The 18807-nt window shown below is 37.3% G+C and overlaps 1 protein-coding gene across 1 annotated transcript in view; it reads right to left on the bottom strand.

Moving 5' to 3' along the window:
* The window catches only part of DLG2 (discs large MAGUK scaffold protein 2), a 2065329-nt gene that overhangs the window by 1570034 nt on the left and 476488 nt on the right, over window positions 1-18807 (bottom strand). Inside the window, exon 5 of the mRNA XM_047691101.1 lies at window positions 9927-10022. Coding sequence (XP_047547057.1) covers window positions 9927-10022 — 96 coding nt within the window. The remainder of the gene's footprint in view (window positions 1-9926; window positions 10023-18807) is intronic.

The following is an 18807-nucleotide window of genomic DNA, read 5'->3' as shown; positions in this document are numbered from 1 at the left end:
CACAAATGACATCTGCATAGCTTGTTAGCTTAGTAAAATAAATAGACTTCAGGCAGATCATGGCAAAATGCCTGCCCTCATTTCCAAACTCTCCAGAGGCAAATAGGAAATTAGGATCAACTAGAAAAGGACTGACTTCTCTAGACAGTTTCCATGATGAAAAAATATCTGGGTGGTATCACATCTTGAAAATGATTTAGGAAAGGTAGGAGTCTACGTATTCTGTGTATGTTAAGTATGTAGTTTTCTTTGTAAGGCGCACATAAATATTAAATAAAATTTTTGAATGAATCAAAAATTACCACCAGAAATCAAGAAGTATTCATTTTTCACCTACTTTTCCACAATGGTTTGCATGTCAGTTTTGCTCATCTAAGTGAATTGAAACATATGTAACTGATAACCATGTAAACACTCCCCCTTATTATCATCAAATTGAAACAATCTTTGAAATTTAGGTAATTACAGGTGGTAAACTATAAATGATTAAAAAATTCAATAAAAACCACTTCCCTAGAAAAAAACAAAGTTTATATAAAGTTTGTTGAACATTAAGTACATTCCTTATAAAGCTTAATTTTTCCTACTATTTTCCAATGCTATGAGTCGAATAGAGTCTAATAATCCCAATAATTGTGCATAGGCCACAAATCTGGAAAGCTATATGATCTGAAATACTATTTGGTTTTTCAAGTTGATTTGATCACCTCTGTAGTATTTGTTAACTGCCCTTCCCACACTCTACCTTTTTACATCCTATCACACTGGCCTGCTATCTGTTCCTCAAACATAGTGTTTCACTCTCATTCTTCCTCATGGCCTTGAATTTGTTGCTCCCTCTGTCTGAAACCCTCTTCCCCTGGGTTTGCATACAGCTGTCTCCTTTCTCATAATTAAGGTCTCTGCTCAGATGTTAGCACTTTATAAGACCTTCCCCAACTGACCTCCTTAATTAAATTACATTCCCTTCTATCATTCTCTATTAAGTAATCCTATTTATTTCCTTCATAGGAAAAATCACAATCATCTGAAATTATCTTCTTTATTCATATCTTACCATATCCTCTATTTGAAATGTATTCCCGGGAGCAAGAAGTTTGTCTGTTTTGTCTGTGGCTGTATCACCAGTATTTAGAACAGTGGCCAGATGTGTAGCAGATGTGAAAGTCTTTTTTGAACGAATAGTAAGATGTATCCCAGAGAAACTTTTTTTTTTTTAAACAGTGTTAGAATCAGGATACAACATGAGATTTGCACTCTATCACTTTTAATATAGCTTGGTTTCTCAATATGTGTTTACACTAACCATAGTATTTACAAATACAGAAAATAAAGAGTAATTTTCAGATTTAGCATTAACTTTTTATTTGGCAGGCTGTAATTAGACACATTCATCTACATATTCTCATTGAGTATTTACAACCAGTGAATTAAGTATAATTTTACAGGTGACGAAACTGAGACTCAGAAAAAATTGACTTGCTCAAATTTATATAGCTATTCGGTTGGTAAACTAGTGCATGGTGGGCACGCTACTGACTTAGCAGATGAACCAGGTCATGAAGCTTGATCATCTAAGGCCACGTCCCATCCCATCTTCAGTATAATGCTGATCTGATGTACTTTCAAAATCATTAACTCGTCTATCCAGGTAGTAAATACCATAAACTTCAAATGTTTGGTTCGAGGGCTCTATATCTGAATGTTTTCTAAACTGTCAGTGTATGGTTTGCTGTTTTCAAACATTTGTAAAGCAAAACAAAACAAAACAAAAACTAAGTTCCTAATACAGAAATATCAAATAACCAGAATATCATTTCTGTAGTATTTGTGTTGCTTCAGAAGCAACTAGTAAATCAGTAAATTGACATTTGGATTGACTAACTAAGACTGCTTTATGAATATGTCAGAGTTGGTAACACAAAAACCTGATCTCCTGGGGCGCCTGGGTGGCTCAGTTGGTTGAGCAGCTGCCTTCGGCTCAGGTCATGATTCCAGGCTCCTGGGATCGAGCCCCACATCGGGCTCCCTGCTTAGCGGAGAGCCTGCTTCTCTCTCTCCCTCTGCCTGCCGCTCTGCTTACTTGTGCTCTCTATCTCTCTGTCAAATAAATGAATAAAATCTTTAAAAAAAAAAAAAAAACCTGATCTCCTGCATTGCTAGGAAAGAAGTCTAGTCATTGTTCTTTAAAAGGCAGAACACTGAACCTGAGGCCTTACAAGATGCTCAAAGATAAAGCACAGTATCTTCAACAACCAGAAAATGAGGAGTAATTACATTCTACCTTTTATGTTAGTAAACCAAATTAGCCAGAGTTAACTACAGTATCTCATTAAAAAGAAAAGATTATTCCCCATTAATCCAGATACTTAGAAGTTTACCATTTTGCTTTCACTGACATTAGGAAATAGAAAATATACTCAGTGCTAAAATGGTCTGAATATCATGAGTTTAATTTTAATAAATAACTACATAATATTTAAACTTGCCCAGATGGAGTGAACACCTTGGGAGATGGTAAATATCCTATAACTAGAGGCTTTCCAGGAGAAGACAGATTCTCCCTTATAGGGCAGTAGTAGAGGAAATTTAGGACTGAGCAGAATCATTGCTTCAAATTACTATTAAAATTACTTTTAATCCTCTGAGTCTGTGCTTTTTTCAGACTGGGGGGCAATCAGTTTGTAAGTCTTGCTATGTGGAACTTGAAGCTGATATAGGGTGGGGGTGAGAGGATGATTCTGTGGTATTTCTGAACTTAGTTCTCCAGGAAGATTAACTTGGAACCATTTTTTTTCTTCTTTTTTTTTTTTTTTCTGCTGCCCCAAGCGGAAAGGGGCCTGCAAAAGCTGGGGTGAAAAGGGTATCTAGCTGTCACACTACCCTTTCAGCAGCAACTCTGCCCCAGAGCCAAACCAGGAGGGGCAACCAGTTTGAGAATGAAACAGACATCATCCCCTTCTTTCCCAGGTCCACTCACTCATCAGCACTAGGCTAGAGACCTTCTACCCAGTTTCCCTCAGACCCACCAGTAGATTCTGGACTGTTTTTCCATTCAAAATGAAGTTCTCAAAATTGAGATAATGGTGGGAATGAACCATGAATCTAGGACCCATGGCAACCTCAAGCCTGCCCTGAGATGGCAGCAAAGCAATTAAGTGACTACTTTGTGTTCCCCAAGGTGTACATGTGGCGGGGACAGAGATGAAACCATTTTAAAGTAAGGACCATGGGGAGCATCTAAGGTACCTATATAAAGGCAAGGAAATCCCCATTCTGCTCTCATTCCCTAAAACAAACAAACACAAAAATCTTCTTCCCCATGGCTGAGTTGCATTAAGGAAAAGAAGATTCCTTATAAATATTGTCAAGGACAGTAAATAGTGAAATAGAGACAAGTTGCAAAGTTATTCTCAATCAGAAGGTGCAGGTATTTAACAGAGTACATTAACAGATATATATTAATCTGAAAAAAAAATTAAGGCAATGTTGGGATTCTCTAACAATAATTTTCCTATTCTATCAAAGTGTTATAAGTGTATTATAACTTAAAACATAAATTATCTAGTCACATTAGATTAGGAAATTGAGGCATAGATTGGCCAAGTGATTTGTCCAAGAACTCCCAAATAATCAGAGGACAAAGACAATGACCCAAGATCTCCGGCTTCTAATTATGACCTACTCCTACATCATGCTTCCTTTTGTCTGATAGTTTCTTATAGTCAAATTTCTCTCCACCCAATTACCTCTCTGTTCTTGTTAAAAGGGACCTAACTTTATGTCCCATCCAGTATGGTATTTGCATAGTATCCACTTAATACCTTCACCAGTTTTAATTCACAAGATTAGCTCTTTTCTGCTTAAGAAATTAGATTTAAAGTACCAAAGAACCAAAACATTTTCTAAAACTTAAATACTTTTAGGAGACATTTAGTTCTCCAGTCATGTCTCCAAATGTAAACAATAATCAGAATATTTAGCTATCAGTCCTTTCATATATAACTGTTTCATTTGTTCCTTATTATGGCCCTACAAGATAGAGATGACCTACATTTTACAAATAGCAATAGAGGCCATTTAATCTGCTTGAGGTTGCATGACTAATTAGTGGTAGAGCCAAGATATAAACTGTGGTATCTGACTGTGGACCTTATTCTCTTTTCACTCTATCACACTGTCTTACTTTTGACATCACGCTTGGTTCTTAACCAATTTTTCCAACACTCTAATAATACTTCCCCTTAGCTGTTCTGCCATTATCTCAAATTTAAGACGTCATTATTGAATTCATTCTGCTTGTCCATTAGGCAACCTAAATATCCCCATTTTCATTCTGATATCACCCATCTCTCAAATCTACTTGTTAACCAAGTCCTGTCAAAATTCCCTCCTCTCCCAGTGATCTGATTAGAAATCCTCATTGTTTCTCACTAGGATTCTAGAAAACTGTATCTCCAGACTTCACCTTTTGTTTATTAAATTTAATTGAACATGGAGCATAGCCCTAAAAGATACTTCCACTTGTTTAAGATTGTTCAAAGGAAATAATAAAATAAAGGAACCACATTAAATTTAAAATATTTCTTTATCAGTAAAGGCCTAGAATTCTCATTGATATCTTTATTTTCATTTCCTAATTTTAATTTTCTTACTAGATTTATAAAATTTCATCAGATCTGGAAAACACATCTATAATAAATTTTGCAAATTCTATTGCCCTTTGTAACTTCAGAGTTTTCCACATTATATGACAAGTGGCAAGATTCTTAAGTCCTGAAACTGGAGCAAGATAAAGTTTGCAGTTGAAAAAACTACTTTGTAAAAGAACAGAAATCAATTGTCTAAACCTCAATGATGGCAAAAAGCATCTCCAAACATACTGAAATTTCACTAAATATAACAAAAATGGGGTAATTTTCCCTGCTGAGCAAAGATATGGAATGTAAATGAAAGTTATTTCTAGGGCACCTGGGTGGCTCAGTCAGTTAAGCAGCTGCCTTTGGCTCAGGTCATGATCCTAGGGTTTTGGAATCGAGCCCTGCATTGGGCTCCCTGCTCATTGGAGAGCCTGCTTCTCCCTCTCTCTCTGTGCTCTCTCTCTCCCAGTCTCACTCTTTTTCTTGCTCTCTCAAGAAAATGGTAAACTTCTAAGTATCTGAATTTGGGAGAAGATATTTGCAAATGACAGTACAGACAAAAGATTGATATCCAGGATCTATAGAGAACTCCTCAAACTCAACACACACAAAACAGATAATCATATCAAAAAATGGGCAGAAGATATGAACAGACACTTCTCCAATGAAGACATACAAATGGCTATCAGACACATGAAAAAATGTTCATCATCACTAGCCATCAGGGAGATTCAAATTAAAACCACATTGAGATATCACCTTACACCAGTTAGAATGGCCAAAATTAGCAAGACAGGAAACAACATGTGTTGGAGGGGATGTGGAGAAAGGAGAACCCTCTTACACTGTTGGTGGGAATGCAAGTTGGTGCAGCCTCTTTGGAGTACAGTGTGGAGATTCCTCAAGAAATTAAAAATAGAACTTCCCTATGACCCCGCAATTGCACTACTGGGTATTTATCCCAAAGATACAGATGTAGTGAAAAGAAGGGCCATCTGTACCCCAATGTTTATAGCAGCAATGGCCACGGTTGCCAAACTGTGAAAAGAACCAAGATGCCCTTCAACAGATGAATGGATAAGGAAGATGTGGTCCATATACACTATGGAGTATTAGGCCTCCATCAGAAAGGATGAATAGCCAACTTTTGTAGCAACATGTATGGGACTGGAAGAGATTATGCTGAGTGAAATAAGTCAAGCAGAGAGAGTCAATTATCATATGGTTTCATTTATTTGTGGAGCATAACAAATAGCATGGAGGACATGGGGAGTTAGGAGAAGGCAGTTGGGGGAAATTAGAAGGGGAAGTGAACAATGAGAGACTATGGACTCTGAAAAACAATCTGAAGGGTTTGAAGAGGTCGGAGGGTGGGAGGTTGGGGGAACCAGGTGGTGGGTATTAGAGAGGGCACGGACTGCATGGAGCACTGGGTGTGGTACAAAAACAATGAGTACTGTTATGCTGAAAATAAATTTTAAAAAATGATTAAAAAAAGAAAATAAATAAAATCTTTAAAAAGTTATTTCTGATTCTGATTTTTGTGGATCAATATTTTTAGGGAAGACATCTCCCACCTGGCATAATAACTTTCAGAAGCCTGTTATGAATTAAGTTATGGTCAAAAGTGGGCAACTATGAGTAGAGAGCAATACAGACATTAATATGTTTCTGAATGATGTTAGAAAATCAGCAAACAGAGTTTTTAGGAGGCTCACCAACAAATGAGAACTGCAAACAAGAAACCTAAAGAGTATGTATGGTGCATTTCTTCTATCTTAATTGCCTTATAAAACCCCGAATCCCTTTCTAGGTCTTCCCTAAATTGACTGTTTTAAAGCATGTTACAGAAAAGATGTCGAGTGACTCTTCAGAGGGAAGTCCAGAGGTTTACTACTCATGGCAGTAATTCTCAAATTGTAGCAAACCTAAGAATCCATTGGAGGGCTCATTAAAATACAGATGTCTGGGCCCCATTCTGAGCATTTCTGATTCACTTGTTCTAAAGTGGAGTCTAAGAGTTAACTTTTCTGACAAGTCTTTAGAAGATAATAATGCTGGTTGTTGGGGGACCACACTTTAAGAATCATGGGTCTGGGTGCCTGGGTGCCTCAGTTGGTTAAGCATTTGCCTTTGACTCTGGTCATTATCCCAGGATCCTGGGATCAAGTCCTACATAAGGCTCCCTGCTCAGCAGGGAGTCTGCTTCTCCATCTCCCTCTGCCCCTTCCCCCTGCTTGTTCTCTCTGTATCTCTCTCTCTCTGTGTCAAATAAATAAATAAAATCTTCTTTTTTAAAAAAAGAAAAAAAGAATCACTGGCCCATGAGCTGGGTTATTGAAATTTTCTCAAACTAAGGTGGCATAATGAAGATGTTCTTATTTTTTGTTCTAGATACATGTCTATCACATAAGTCTAAATTTGTGTGAGGCTCATTAGCTATTGCTGGGTAACATACTTTAATTGTATTATTAGTGGACTCTATTTATACAATATAATTTGTCTGCTATTGACTGCCACAGAATGATTAGACTTTATATCTGGAAGAATCCTAAAAAATAATCTGATCTAACACCCTAATTATGAAGATGAAGAAACGAACGTCCAGTGTAATAGATCTAAACAACTGTGATTTCCAAATTGTGGTTTACTGTCAATAGCCTTTGAAGAATCATCTATGAACTAAATAGCTACAGTAACATCTTGTGTTTTTACAATAATCATGACTACCCTTTTGTTTGTGACAGAATTAATTTTCTTCTTAAGATAATTAAGAATTTCTCACTGATGCTTACTTTAATTTAATCAGAACTTATTTTGAACAGCAACAAGTAGAAATCAAGGCAGGAGCCTCCTCTTGACCAAAGGGTTTCCAGCCAAAAAGAAATGGTATAGACTTAGTTATGTAATATAGATTAGGACCCAAGGAAACCCTAAGAACTAACTGTAACAATGTCTACCATTTTAATAAAACAAATGTAAGACTTGAAATTTATTTCAAAAGAATAAAAATCTACTATTTGCCAGATAGTACAAAACATGTTCATATTTAAGATCTCATTAAAATCTCATAACTAACCTATGAGATTAAAAAACTAAAGCTCTTAGAGTTTAAGTAGCGTAGGCTAGCAATATATTTTCCCATGATAAAAACACAAAAGTTTTCCTAGTATATTTACCAGCACTTACTTAATTTAGCTGCTTGACAAGTTGGCACATTTGTATTCTCCTAAGGCCCGATGATTTCATTTTCAGGAAGCAAGAATACAAATATCCTTTGGACAGTCAGGAAGTCTAAAAATTTGTTTTAGATAGATAGATAGATAGATAGATAGATAGATAGATATAAAATAGTATGGACATTCACCCTCCCTCTCGCCTTTTGGAGAAAAATAGTGCCACTGCCAAATTAGATAACTTCCTTTCCTGGAAACACTTTTAGCATATTATTACAGTCTCAAATAGTTTGAATAACAGATTCAGTGTTAAACAAAAACATTTTTCAGCAGAGGAGACAACATTCTTTTATAGAGGTGGTCCATAAACTGTTTACTAGTTAAATTTGGCTCTAGGTTCCACAGATTCCTTACAAAGAGAAATACCACTTACCATCCAACCTTTCTTATGTTAACTAAATTCTTCGCAGTCATTGATGAGGGATAGAAGCAGAAAAATGTCCACCTTTAGTCCAGAAGGCTGACTTATAGCTTACATAGTTTTGATAAGGATCAAATAGGTACTGGCTGCTGCATTCTTAAAGGATCTCATATCTGCTTGTGTATCTTACCAATAGCTAATATCGAGCTGAATGATAAGCAGCAGAGAAATCTTGTGAAAATAGTTTTAGGAGTAGAAATTTGAAGACAGCTATGATCTAATATTCCCTGCACATCCCCTCCCCCTTGAGCATTAAGCATATAACCACCAGTTTCATATAGCAAAAGTGCAGCTTTTTCTGCCCATGGGCACTAAGTTGCACTACAAAATACTGAAGCATTCTTTCTTGACCATTCTCTCAGACCCCATTTCATAAGGATGAAAATTCATAATTGCAACTGACTCAGAACTTTGCCCAGGTTCCAAGATCAAGTTAACATTAAGAGGTTCAACTAATTGGCAGTGACAGAAAACAGCCCAGGTTATAAATGATAATCAACAGAAAAACTGTCCTTTACTGACATTTACCATTCAGTAGACATACCACCCCATATCTGAAAGAAACTTGAAGGCTTATAGAGCCATAATGAAGACTCCTTCTGCCTACTAACAGAAGATTCAGAAGAAAGGCAAGAAGCCTTTCAAGAAGCCTCACTAAAGCCAATACTTAGGAATCATCTCCCAAAATAATTTTATGTGTGCTTTAAATACTTACCAGATGTTCATAAAAATAATCATGATTTATTTTCTTGTTTTCATGATTAAATTTGATGTCTTTATCAATAAAATGGAAAATGGAACCCCAATTTATATCATTGGGCTAAATAAGGATCAATTTGTGGCAATCAATCAGAAATAAATCTGAGGTTACTGATTAATAAAATATTTGTACTTGGAAATACACATACTTTCATTGGATTCAAGTTATTCCTGAATCTAAAGCATCATCTAAAGCACTATGATCTCTTTAACATTACCATATAGATGATTGATTGGAATTCCCTACTTTGAATAAATATACATGACAACCACAAAAAAGTATGATTGAAATATATTTCAGATTTCTTGGGGGAAGCTATTGCCCAAAAACCCCAATAGGGGGCGCCTCGGTGGCTCAGTCCTTAAGTGTCTGCCTTTGGCTCAGGTCATGATCTCAGGGTCCTGGCATCGAGTCATGCATCGGGCTGCCTGCTTCTCCCTCTCCCACTCCTCCTGCTTGTATTCTTTCTCCCACTGTCTCTCTTGCTGACAAATAAATAAATAAAATCTTTAAAAAAAAAAAAAAAAAAAAAAAAAAACCTCCAATAGGACCTAAAAAGCCACTACTGAAGTCTCACATGAGGGTTCTTCTGTCCTGAATCATACAGGAGAAGACAGGAGAAGTGAAGTAGCTTACCAAACAGTTGTGTGATTACCAGCAACTTAAGAATATACAACAAAACGCACGAAGAACGCAAAATTCTCAAAAATGAAAACACAACAACTGTTCAAAATGATACATACCCAATGTCAACTCAGTAGCAGGAGAACCCAATATGCTGACCAGGTGGAATTAGGTTACACTTCACAGAGAAAAAAACATATCTTTCCCATTAAACACAGAAACAAAGAAAACACTCTAACACTTACTCTTGTCTTTTTGCCAGTTTCATTTTCGAAACACTGATTGTCTTTATTTTGCTCAATACATGAAGCATTTTCTTTTGGCCCACTGCAATCTGTAAGCTAAAAAAAAAAAATAGTTTAAGAAAGCAATACTTCCCTATTTGTTCTCTGCAATGTGAATTAAATGTTTTTCAAACTTTTAGCATGCACATTAAAATGTCTACGACCTGAATAAATATTATTCAGTATTGCTTATGTTAGTTTTAGAATATGACTGCACTTTCTAACCCATTTTTATATTGCTCCCAAAAAGAAAACATAAAATGGGACAGTTATTCAAAAGCAAGTTTTTATAAATTTCAAAGCTTTTCACCAGGGACTGTTAAACATTGGTGATTCAAGTATAACTTGATAATCTGGTAAAAGCTGAACATGATTAATAGGAAGATGAACATAGAAGGACTAATTTCATCTTATGTAAATTCCCATACTTGGAGGAATCTCTACTCTGTGGTAATTGTTGGAGCCCTCAGAATTAGCAGAGGCACTGACTATTTTCATTATGGACTATCTTTTCAAGGATCTTTGTATAACCACAGCTTTGGATGATAAAAATACTTACTTCCAGAGCAGAAGATAAGTTTGCTTACTGAACATCGTAAAAATTCCCGTTCCCTAGACTGAGGGTTATTCTCCACTGCATGGGAATGTATCACTTGGCCAATTTTGCATCATCCTACAGGAACTGGGGCTTGAGAAACTGCTAACTAGCTATGCTACAGTGGTAAATAATAAAGTCCCGTGGCTTTGTCCTAGGAGTCTTGTGACATTCTGGCATTCATGAAACCATGTCACATTCTTAGATTACAAGTAGGGTTAAATCTTAGCCCCTTCACAGTTCTTGACAGCTGTGATGAGGACAGAATGCTGACACTCATGGTTTTCTGGAAAAGAAAGAATCAGAGACTTGCAGATTGATGAAGGGGATTTCTAGGATCCCCTTGGGAATTGGTAGCCAACATGTTAATGAACTTTATGCTCAACTGCTTAATAATGATCCTCCAGTTTAATACCTGTTAAGGCATTTACGAATTATGAATAAAGGAATTTACGAAGTGATTGCAGGCCAAGTACTGGGAAATAAACCCAAAGTTACAGCTCCCAGATGGTGCCCTGATTGTTGCTGACTATCCCCTGATGGTGGGACATCCTCACCAATCTACCAGTCACCCTCAAGTCCCAAGATTCATTCTGGATGAGCAGAAGTTCCCACTCTTTTTCAGACTACAGTTATAGGGCAATGTACCCATGCTGATTAGGAAAGGAGAGAAACAAGCAACTATTATGAGCAGAAACCAAGATTTCCCTGATTCTCTTCTATTGTAGATGCTCCTCTTCTTCCATAGTTTACATCAGCCATTGTGATTAACATATTGCGTTATAAATCACATGCTTACATATCTGTCTGTCCTATTAGAGTTCCTTGGAGGACAGGTATTCTATCTTACTATTTATCAATTTTTAGAGATTAATAAATATTTATTTAATGAATGAAAAATAAAGATTAAGTTAAATAAATTGATGAACACTTAACTAAAGGAAAAAAGAAGGAACAGGGCTCCAATCTGGCTAGGAGGAATGTCAAGCTCACCTATCTGTACCAAGGTAGCTTCGACACCAGAAATACAGAGTCATTTACTTTTTGCTCAGTCCAGATTGCTGCCATTTTCACTATGACAATGAATGCAAGCAACAATTATGGCAGTGCAGGCTCAGTGAGCAGCTTTATTCCCTTTGGTCTCATCAGGGCCTTACTGTGGGCATCCACATGAGTGATGGGCATCTACATGAAACAGCACCACCACACCTTGTTGTCCTGGGGAAGCACATGGTTAATATGCCTGTCTTTAGGTTGGGAGTGTTGATGGCTTTGGTGCTGTTATAGGACTTCAGTTGAACCAAAAACAGTATTAGTCCACTTTCACTGAGCTGCAAACCATCTACACACCCCTCAAAATCACAAGTAAATGGGCCTTCTTACTGCACAGAGCTGCTCTCATTGTCCAAGATTCATGGTCCTTCCCTTCCTTGTTATACTGACCTCAGATGCTTTAAGGAAAAAGATGATTAAGAATGAAATTAAAGTTTCCTGCTCCTAAGAGGAAATAAAGGTCATACAGACCCAAAGAAATATGCTGGAGAACTTCTGGGAGGGAAAGCACTCATACTCTTACAGATCTGTTGCATACAGTCATCCAAATCACAGTCTGCTAGGTTCCATAAGCTGGAAGAAGGAGGGGCAGAATTCAGGTGATTGGATTTGGGCAGGGTTTACCATGAAGCAGAAAAGCTAGTTGATCTTGTATATGGGGTCCTTTGGGCCAACTCAATGTAACACTTATGTGGTTTTCACAGCTGGATGTATAATTGGTATTAACATTTCATTGTAAATTCTCAGAAAGTACAGAAGGCATTCTCTTGATCAGTAAAAGCTATGTGTAAAGAAATACTAACAGAACACATAAATCATTCCTTCTAATTCTTTTCTCTATTTTCTCTTGGTAGCCCCACAAAAAAGTTGAGAATCTTAGGAAGAAGAAAGGAAATCGTCACCTTAAGGACTTAAAGGAAGCAGGGACAGTAATCCAAGATGCAATATCTTAGAACAACAGCCAAGCATGGCCAGCAAAATAGGCTAATAGGATCTGGAGGCTCACAGTGGATTATTGATTCTGCTGTTGATCCCATTGCCTCAACTATTCCAAACATGTAACTGTAACTAAATCCACTGCACTGACTAATGGCCCTTGGTATGTTCCCTTTCCATCATCTTTCTTCTATCCCACTGGCACTCAGGGTCCAAGACCAATTTTTATTCATATGGCAAGGCTTCCAGTATGTTTACAGTACTTCCTCAATACCTAAATTCTTCTTCTATTTGCCATTAAGATTTGGTACAAGTGGCTTCAAATTGTTAACTAAGATGGTGTCCTATTACTTGGCAAGTCAGAAGCCTCAACCAGCAGGAGTGGATAATAAACTCTGAAAAAACTGAGGGGCTATCTGAGCAAATTCCCTCCAGCAATCAAGGAGATACTTCTGTCTTTTTAGCCTCAACCATCAAGCAAAAAGAAGCCCAGCACTTTATTAGATTCTGAATATTGGAGCCAGTGTGATCTTACTTGGCCATGTTACCAGCTAGGGCACAAATCAGCATCCTTAAAGTAAGGCCCAAAACAACTGGCTCTACTGGAAGAGCTCAGCAAGCTGTGGCAGGCTCTTTGCCTTTGCAGCCTCACAACATTACTGACGCCCCTGAACTACGAGGCTTTGTGAGTGAGAGGGGTTGATTACAAGCTCTGGTAAAGAGAAGCACCCTATGCTCAAAATCTCCTGAGGCAAAGCTGCTGCTTCAATGGGGTGCTGGATTCACAGGTTTCACTAAATGCCTGGGCCTGCTTCACTAATAGTTTCACTAAATTGAAGCTGGTGGTGTTCCCTAGGATGATGAAATCTGTGTTTAGTTCCAGGTATGCAGAACTGAAAATGGAAGGTCCTCCACTTAAGTGGCAGAACTCAAGGTCATTCTTGTACCTCTGGCAAGTGTGCTTTCTGATAAACCCTGTTGTATTTTTACTGACTCTTGGGGTATTGTCAATGGCCTAAAAGTTCTATCTGTCCTGTTTGAATACTAGAGACTGGCAAATTAAACACACTCCTCCCTGGGGTCATGAACTATACAAATCAGGGCTGCTCACTGTAGATGCCCACTGCAAGATCTTGATGAAACCATCTGAAATCAATCTGATTGAGTCTGCACTGCTACTATTGTTGCCTGGATCCAATGTCAGACCAAACATGTCAGCAAATCCACTGTTCCAGGCTGACCACAAAGTAAAGGACTTCATGTTTCTGATGCAGAGGATACCTGGGTACCCTCAGGTAGCTGAGCTTGTCATTTTAAGTCAGATAAGAGAATTTGTTCCCTGTTTGTTTATTTGTTCCTTCATCCAGGCATCCATATAGTCATCTAATTTAATCTTTTATTTTTTCATCTACTGAACAATATGCACTAAGTATTGTTATTAATATTTATCACTCTCTAAAAATGCATCTATACCCTAGAGATTCGATATTTATGTTAATATTTATTAACTTATTTATTGATTCCTGGATATCAAAAACAGTAAGATATATTATCCATCTTCCATGTATTTCTCCATCCTCCCATCCATCTAATGGGACAGAGAATTCTAAAGACAAGAAGTTATCCAAACAAGCAAGAATATTCAGTCTAACAGGAAATAGTGTGGGCTTTGAAAGGCATTATGTTTAGAAAGAAAGAGCATGGGTTTTAGGGTATGGAAGCAATAAGTGGTCCTTTTATCTCCACTTACTAGCTAGGTGTCATCTAAAATATGGAGATTATCTCATCCACTGCAGAGTCTCCTTCCTCTTTATCAACCATCCCACAGCTGGGTTAGATGCTATGAATCTACAACTTCCCTACCTCTTCCAGTTGGTGTTCCATATATACTTCCTGAATCTCAATACCTTGAATGGTTTTCAATACTTTCATATCTCCACCATTATTTCTTCAACTGGCAACATCCCATCAATTTAGCTCTCATGGAAATAGTAATTTTATTCTACCCTTCTATACTTCTTTCATTCTTTAATAAATTAAAATAAAAGAAAGACCCTTGATCACTTTTTTCCAAAACTAGCAATCTATCTCTGATCTTCTCCCCAGAATCAGTATTCTTTTTTTTTTTTTTTTAAGATTTTCTTTATTTATTTGACAGAGATCACAAGTAGGCAGAGAGGCAGGCAGAGAGAGAAGGGGAAGCAGGCTCCTTCCTGAGCAGAGAGCCTGATGCGGGGCTCGATCCCAGGACCCTGGGACCATGACCTGAGTTGAAGGCAGAGGCTCTAACCCACTGAGCCACCCAGGCGCCCCCAGAATCAGTATTCTTGAAGGATTGTTTACAGACTTAACATGCAGTTGAATAATTTAACGAAAAGTTATAATAAGCTATGTCCTGCTTTGAAGATACTGATACATACTTTATATGCATCATCTCATTTACTTTGAAGTAAACACCATCATCCTTATTTCCTGGGTGAGAAACAGAGAACCTAGTTCTCTCTGAATGTAGAGTCTATGTATCTAACCACAACACTAAATTCCTGAACAACTTCCTTACCTAAACTCACTTATCCTTGAACCTTTCCCCATCAGCATCACATGGAGACTTTTTAGACAAATCCTTGGGTCTCACCCCGACCTGCTGAATCAGAAACCGTAGGGATAGGATCCTGCAAGCTCTATTTCTGGTGTGAATGTGACACATCTTAGTTTGAAAACCACTGATCTAGATGTCAAAATGTCAAATGATTCTGAGTGCTCGAAATAAGTAAAGTGAGCCAGCTGCAAGAAATATCTAAGAAGTGATGGGTGGTCCTTGGGAAAACGGACAGTTCATTCCCTAATGGGTATAGTCTCTAGTCATTTCAAGACATTTTCCTTGCAATGAGGAAACCCAGACTAGTATTGCCAGACGTTTAGAATTTTTAAGAGAACTTGCAAGTCTGACCTTCTATGTAAAATACCTTGATTTTTAAATGTTGACAACATTATGTATTTTTTAGGGATGCCTGGGTGGCTCAGTTGTTTAAGCGTCTGCCTTTGGCTCAGGTCATGACCCCAGAGCCCCAGGATAGAGTCCCACATTGGGCTCCTTGCTCAGTAGGGAGTCTGCTTCTCCCTCTGCCTGAGACTCTCCCTGCTTGAACTCCCTCTCTCTCTTTCTCTCTCTGACAAATAAAGTCTTAAAAAATTACATATTTTTAAAATGCCATGTGAGCTAACACAGAATGGGCCAAAGAAAATATAGACTTATGCTGGAGGCTACATAAGGGCAGCCAGTTTGTGACTTCTGCTTTTATCTCTGAACTCCGCCCTTCTGCCCTAAATACTACACAATTAAAACTCGTCAAGGATCTTGTAGTCCTCACTGTTTTCTACTTCCCTTGACTTTCCATAGTTTTCATTGTCCGACACTTTCTCTGGCATTTCATACTATTAACTACTTCCTCCTTTTTATAATTTTTACTTCTATATTCAGAAACACATCTCTCTCCTAGTTGACACTGCACCTTTCTGATTGCCTCTTCTATTTCATTTCCTCTTCCTCTTCTTATCCCTTGGACTTAACTATTACTCCAAAATTCCTTTCCTTTACCTCTTCTCTCAATACTCACTCCCAAATAACTCTCAAATTTAGACTCTCAAATTCCAGTGGACCTTTTTTCCTAATTGCTAGCCCTACATTTTCAAATTGTTGTTTGTATTTCCTTCAAAATCACATTTGTGCTTTGAATCTGTTCAATATAAACAGAATCATTTTGGGGGAGCTTAGGTGCCTCAGTCAGTTAAGTGCCCAACTCTTAATTTCAGCTTAAGTCATGATCTCAATGGGGCTCTGAGCTCAGCATGGAGTCTGCTTAAGAGTCTCTCACCCTCTCCCCTCCCCCCATCCCACTTGCTCGTGCTCATGTGCTCTCCCTCTCTCTCTCTCAAAAAAAAAAAAAAATAAAGATTTTTTTCTCTTCAGAACCCGCTTCTACTCCTGGATACCTCATTTCTGGTAATGCCACTACCGGTTTTTAAAGGACTACTCATATACCTCCCCTCCTCTACAAAGCCTGTGCTAATCCTCTGCCTTCAGCTAGCTGAGCCCTCATTCTATTATTCCCTCAGAATACATCTCTAGTAATGATTAGTCCACCTCACTTCTTTTAGTAAAAACCCACAGTATAAACAAAAGGAAAAATAAACTTAGCATTATTTGTGTTTTTTCTTAACCATTCAAGTGAATTTTTAGCTCCTTGAAGGCAATGAATGCATTACTACTTTTATATCCTTCATGTGTCTGAACAAAATAAATGTGCATAGATATGTATTAAATTTAATACACAGTGTTTACACAGGTGTACTCTGCATTACACAGTATGTGCTGATAAATATATACCAATTTCACTTTAAATGGATATACCTTTTCATATATACCAGAAGAGTTTTCTATTTAAAAGAATCTTGGGGTGCCTGGCTGGCTCAGTGGGTTAGAGCCTCTGCCTTCAACTCAGGTCATGATTCCAGGGTCCTGGGATTGAGCTCCGCAGCAGCATTAGGCTCTCTGTTCAGGAGGGAGCCTATTTCCCCCCTCTCTCTGCCTACTTGTGATTTCTGTCTGTCAAATAAATATATTAATTAATTAATATATAATATATTAATTAATTAATTTTATATTAAATAAAATCTTAAAAAAAAAAAAAGAACCTTATGGGATGCCGAGGTGGCTCAGTCAGTTAGGAGTCAGCCTTGCACTCGGGTCATGATCCTGGGGCCCTGGGATAGAACGCTTCATTGGGCACTGAGCAGGGAGTCGGCTTCTCCCTCTCCCTCCAACCCACCCCTCTGCTCATGCTCTCTCTTTGTCTCCCACTTTCTTTCTCTCTCTCTCAAATGGATAAATAAAAAATGTTTTTAAAAAAGAATCTTATAATAAATTTTTATGAACTCTGGAACTCTTCTGTAAAGTAAATGTGCTCATCTGAAATAACTGTTACGTAGGTTTATTTGTTTGCATTTTTGTCAATTTATACCATTCTTCTTAAACCTGAATTTTTTTTTGAAAATGTATGTTGGTACTGGTGAGTGCCATGCACAAAATCTGTGTCCTGTCAAGAAACAAAAGTTCTTATAAAGTCCAAAAAGTAAGGAAAACAAGATCTTGTTTCCTAGCAGAAGCACTATCCTTTCGTCTAGAAATAAGAAGTGTACAGACTAGCCTGAGGCATATTCTAGTGTGCTCTCAAGTAGTCCAGGCCTATTAATATATCTGGCCTTTAGAGTTATAGAGCAGCTAGTTATATTTCATTTTATTATATCCTCTTCAGCTATAAGAAACATTGCAAACTACCAAAGTATGAGGTTGATATTCTTTCACAGGAAACATGCTATAGGAAACAACATACTGCTGCTTTATAGAATACTTTAGCATTATAAATAACCAGCGAATTTAAGTTAAGGTTTTTTCTGAGAGAAAAGTAAACACCATTATGTTAGCCCTAAAAATAAAGGCCTAAGGGTTCTTGGAAACCTGAACAGGAAGAAAAAAGTAGGCACTACATAAGTGCTCAAGAGAAGAGAGTACCAATTTTCAAGAAAGGTTCTCAGACTATATATTGATTCAACAAATACTTCTCAAACTCTATTACACACAAAGCATTGAACTAGATGTTATAAGAAAAGCACAAATAAAATGTGGTCCATAAACCACAAAAAAATTTAATGCAAATAAGGAAATAAGGTATATACACAAGTGACTATAAAATCACTTAGAAGGCTTTGAGTGTCAAAAAAGAAGTAGAAAAAAGTGCTCTGGAAATTCAAAAGAGGTTTAGTTCAATAAACATAAATAACACTTACTATTGCAGACCTCTAAGGAACTTAAGGTAAAGTAGATGAGACAATTACATAAACTGATCATTTCAAGTTTGAAGTATTAGAAACATGTAAAGAATGCTGTTGAAATGTAAGTTGAGACATGAACAAAGTCATATGACAAAAACTCATACTGAAGTTGTTGCAGACCTGATATTGAGGAAACACAAGGCAGAAGTTGTGAAAAATAAAGCAGGGAAGGTAAGGAAAAGCCGATTTAGGAAAGTCTCTGACACTAAGCTACAGAATTAAATGATCTCACAAGAAACAGTGAATCAAAGAAGGGTTGAGAAAAGATATGATGAGGAAAAAGTACTGGAACCAAAAAAGGGAGAAATGTTTAAAAAATAAAGATTATACAAACATATTGGCCTTAGTTATTTTTTGCTTTACATT

Source organism: Lutra lutra, chromosome 10, assembly GCF_902655055.1.
Source record: "Lutra lutra chromosome 10, mLutLut1.2, whole genome shotgun sequence".
In the NCBI taxonomy this organism is placed as follows: domain Eukaryota; kingdom Metazoa; phylum Chordata; class Mammalia; order Carnivora; family Mustelidae; genus Lutra; species Lutra lutra.
Note: the sequence above shows the minus strand (reverse complement) of the source record. Positions and strands in the feature narration are given on the sequence as shown.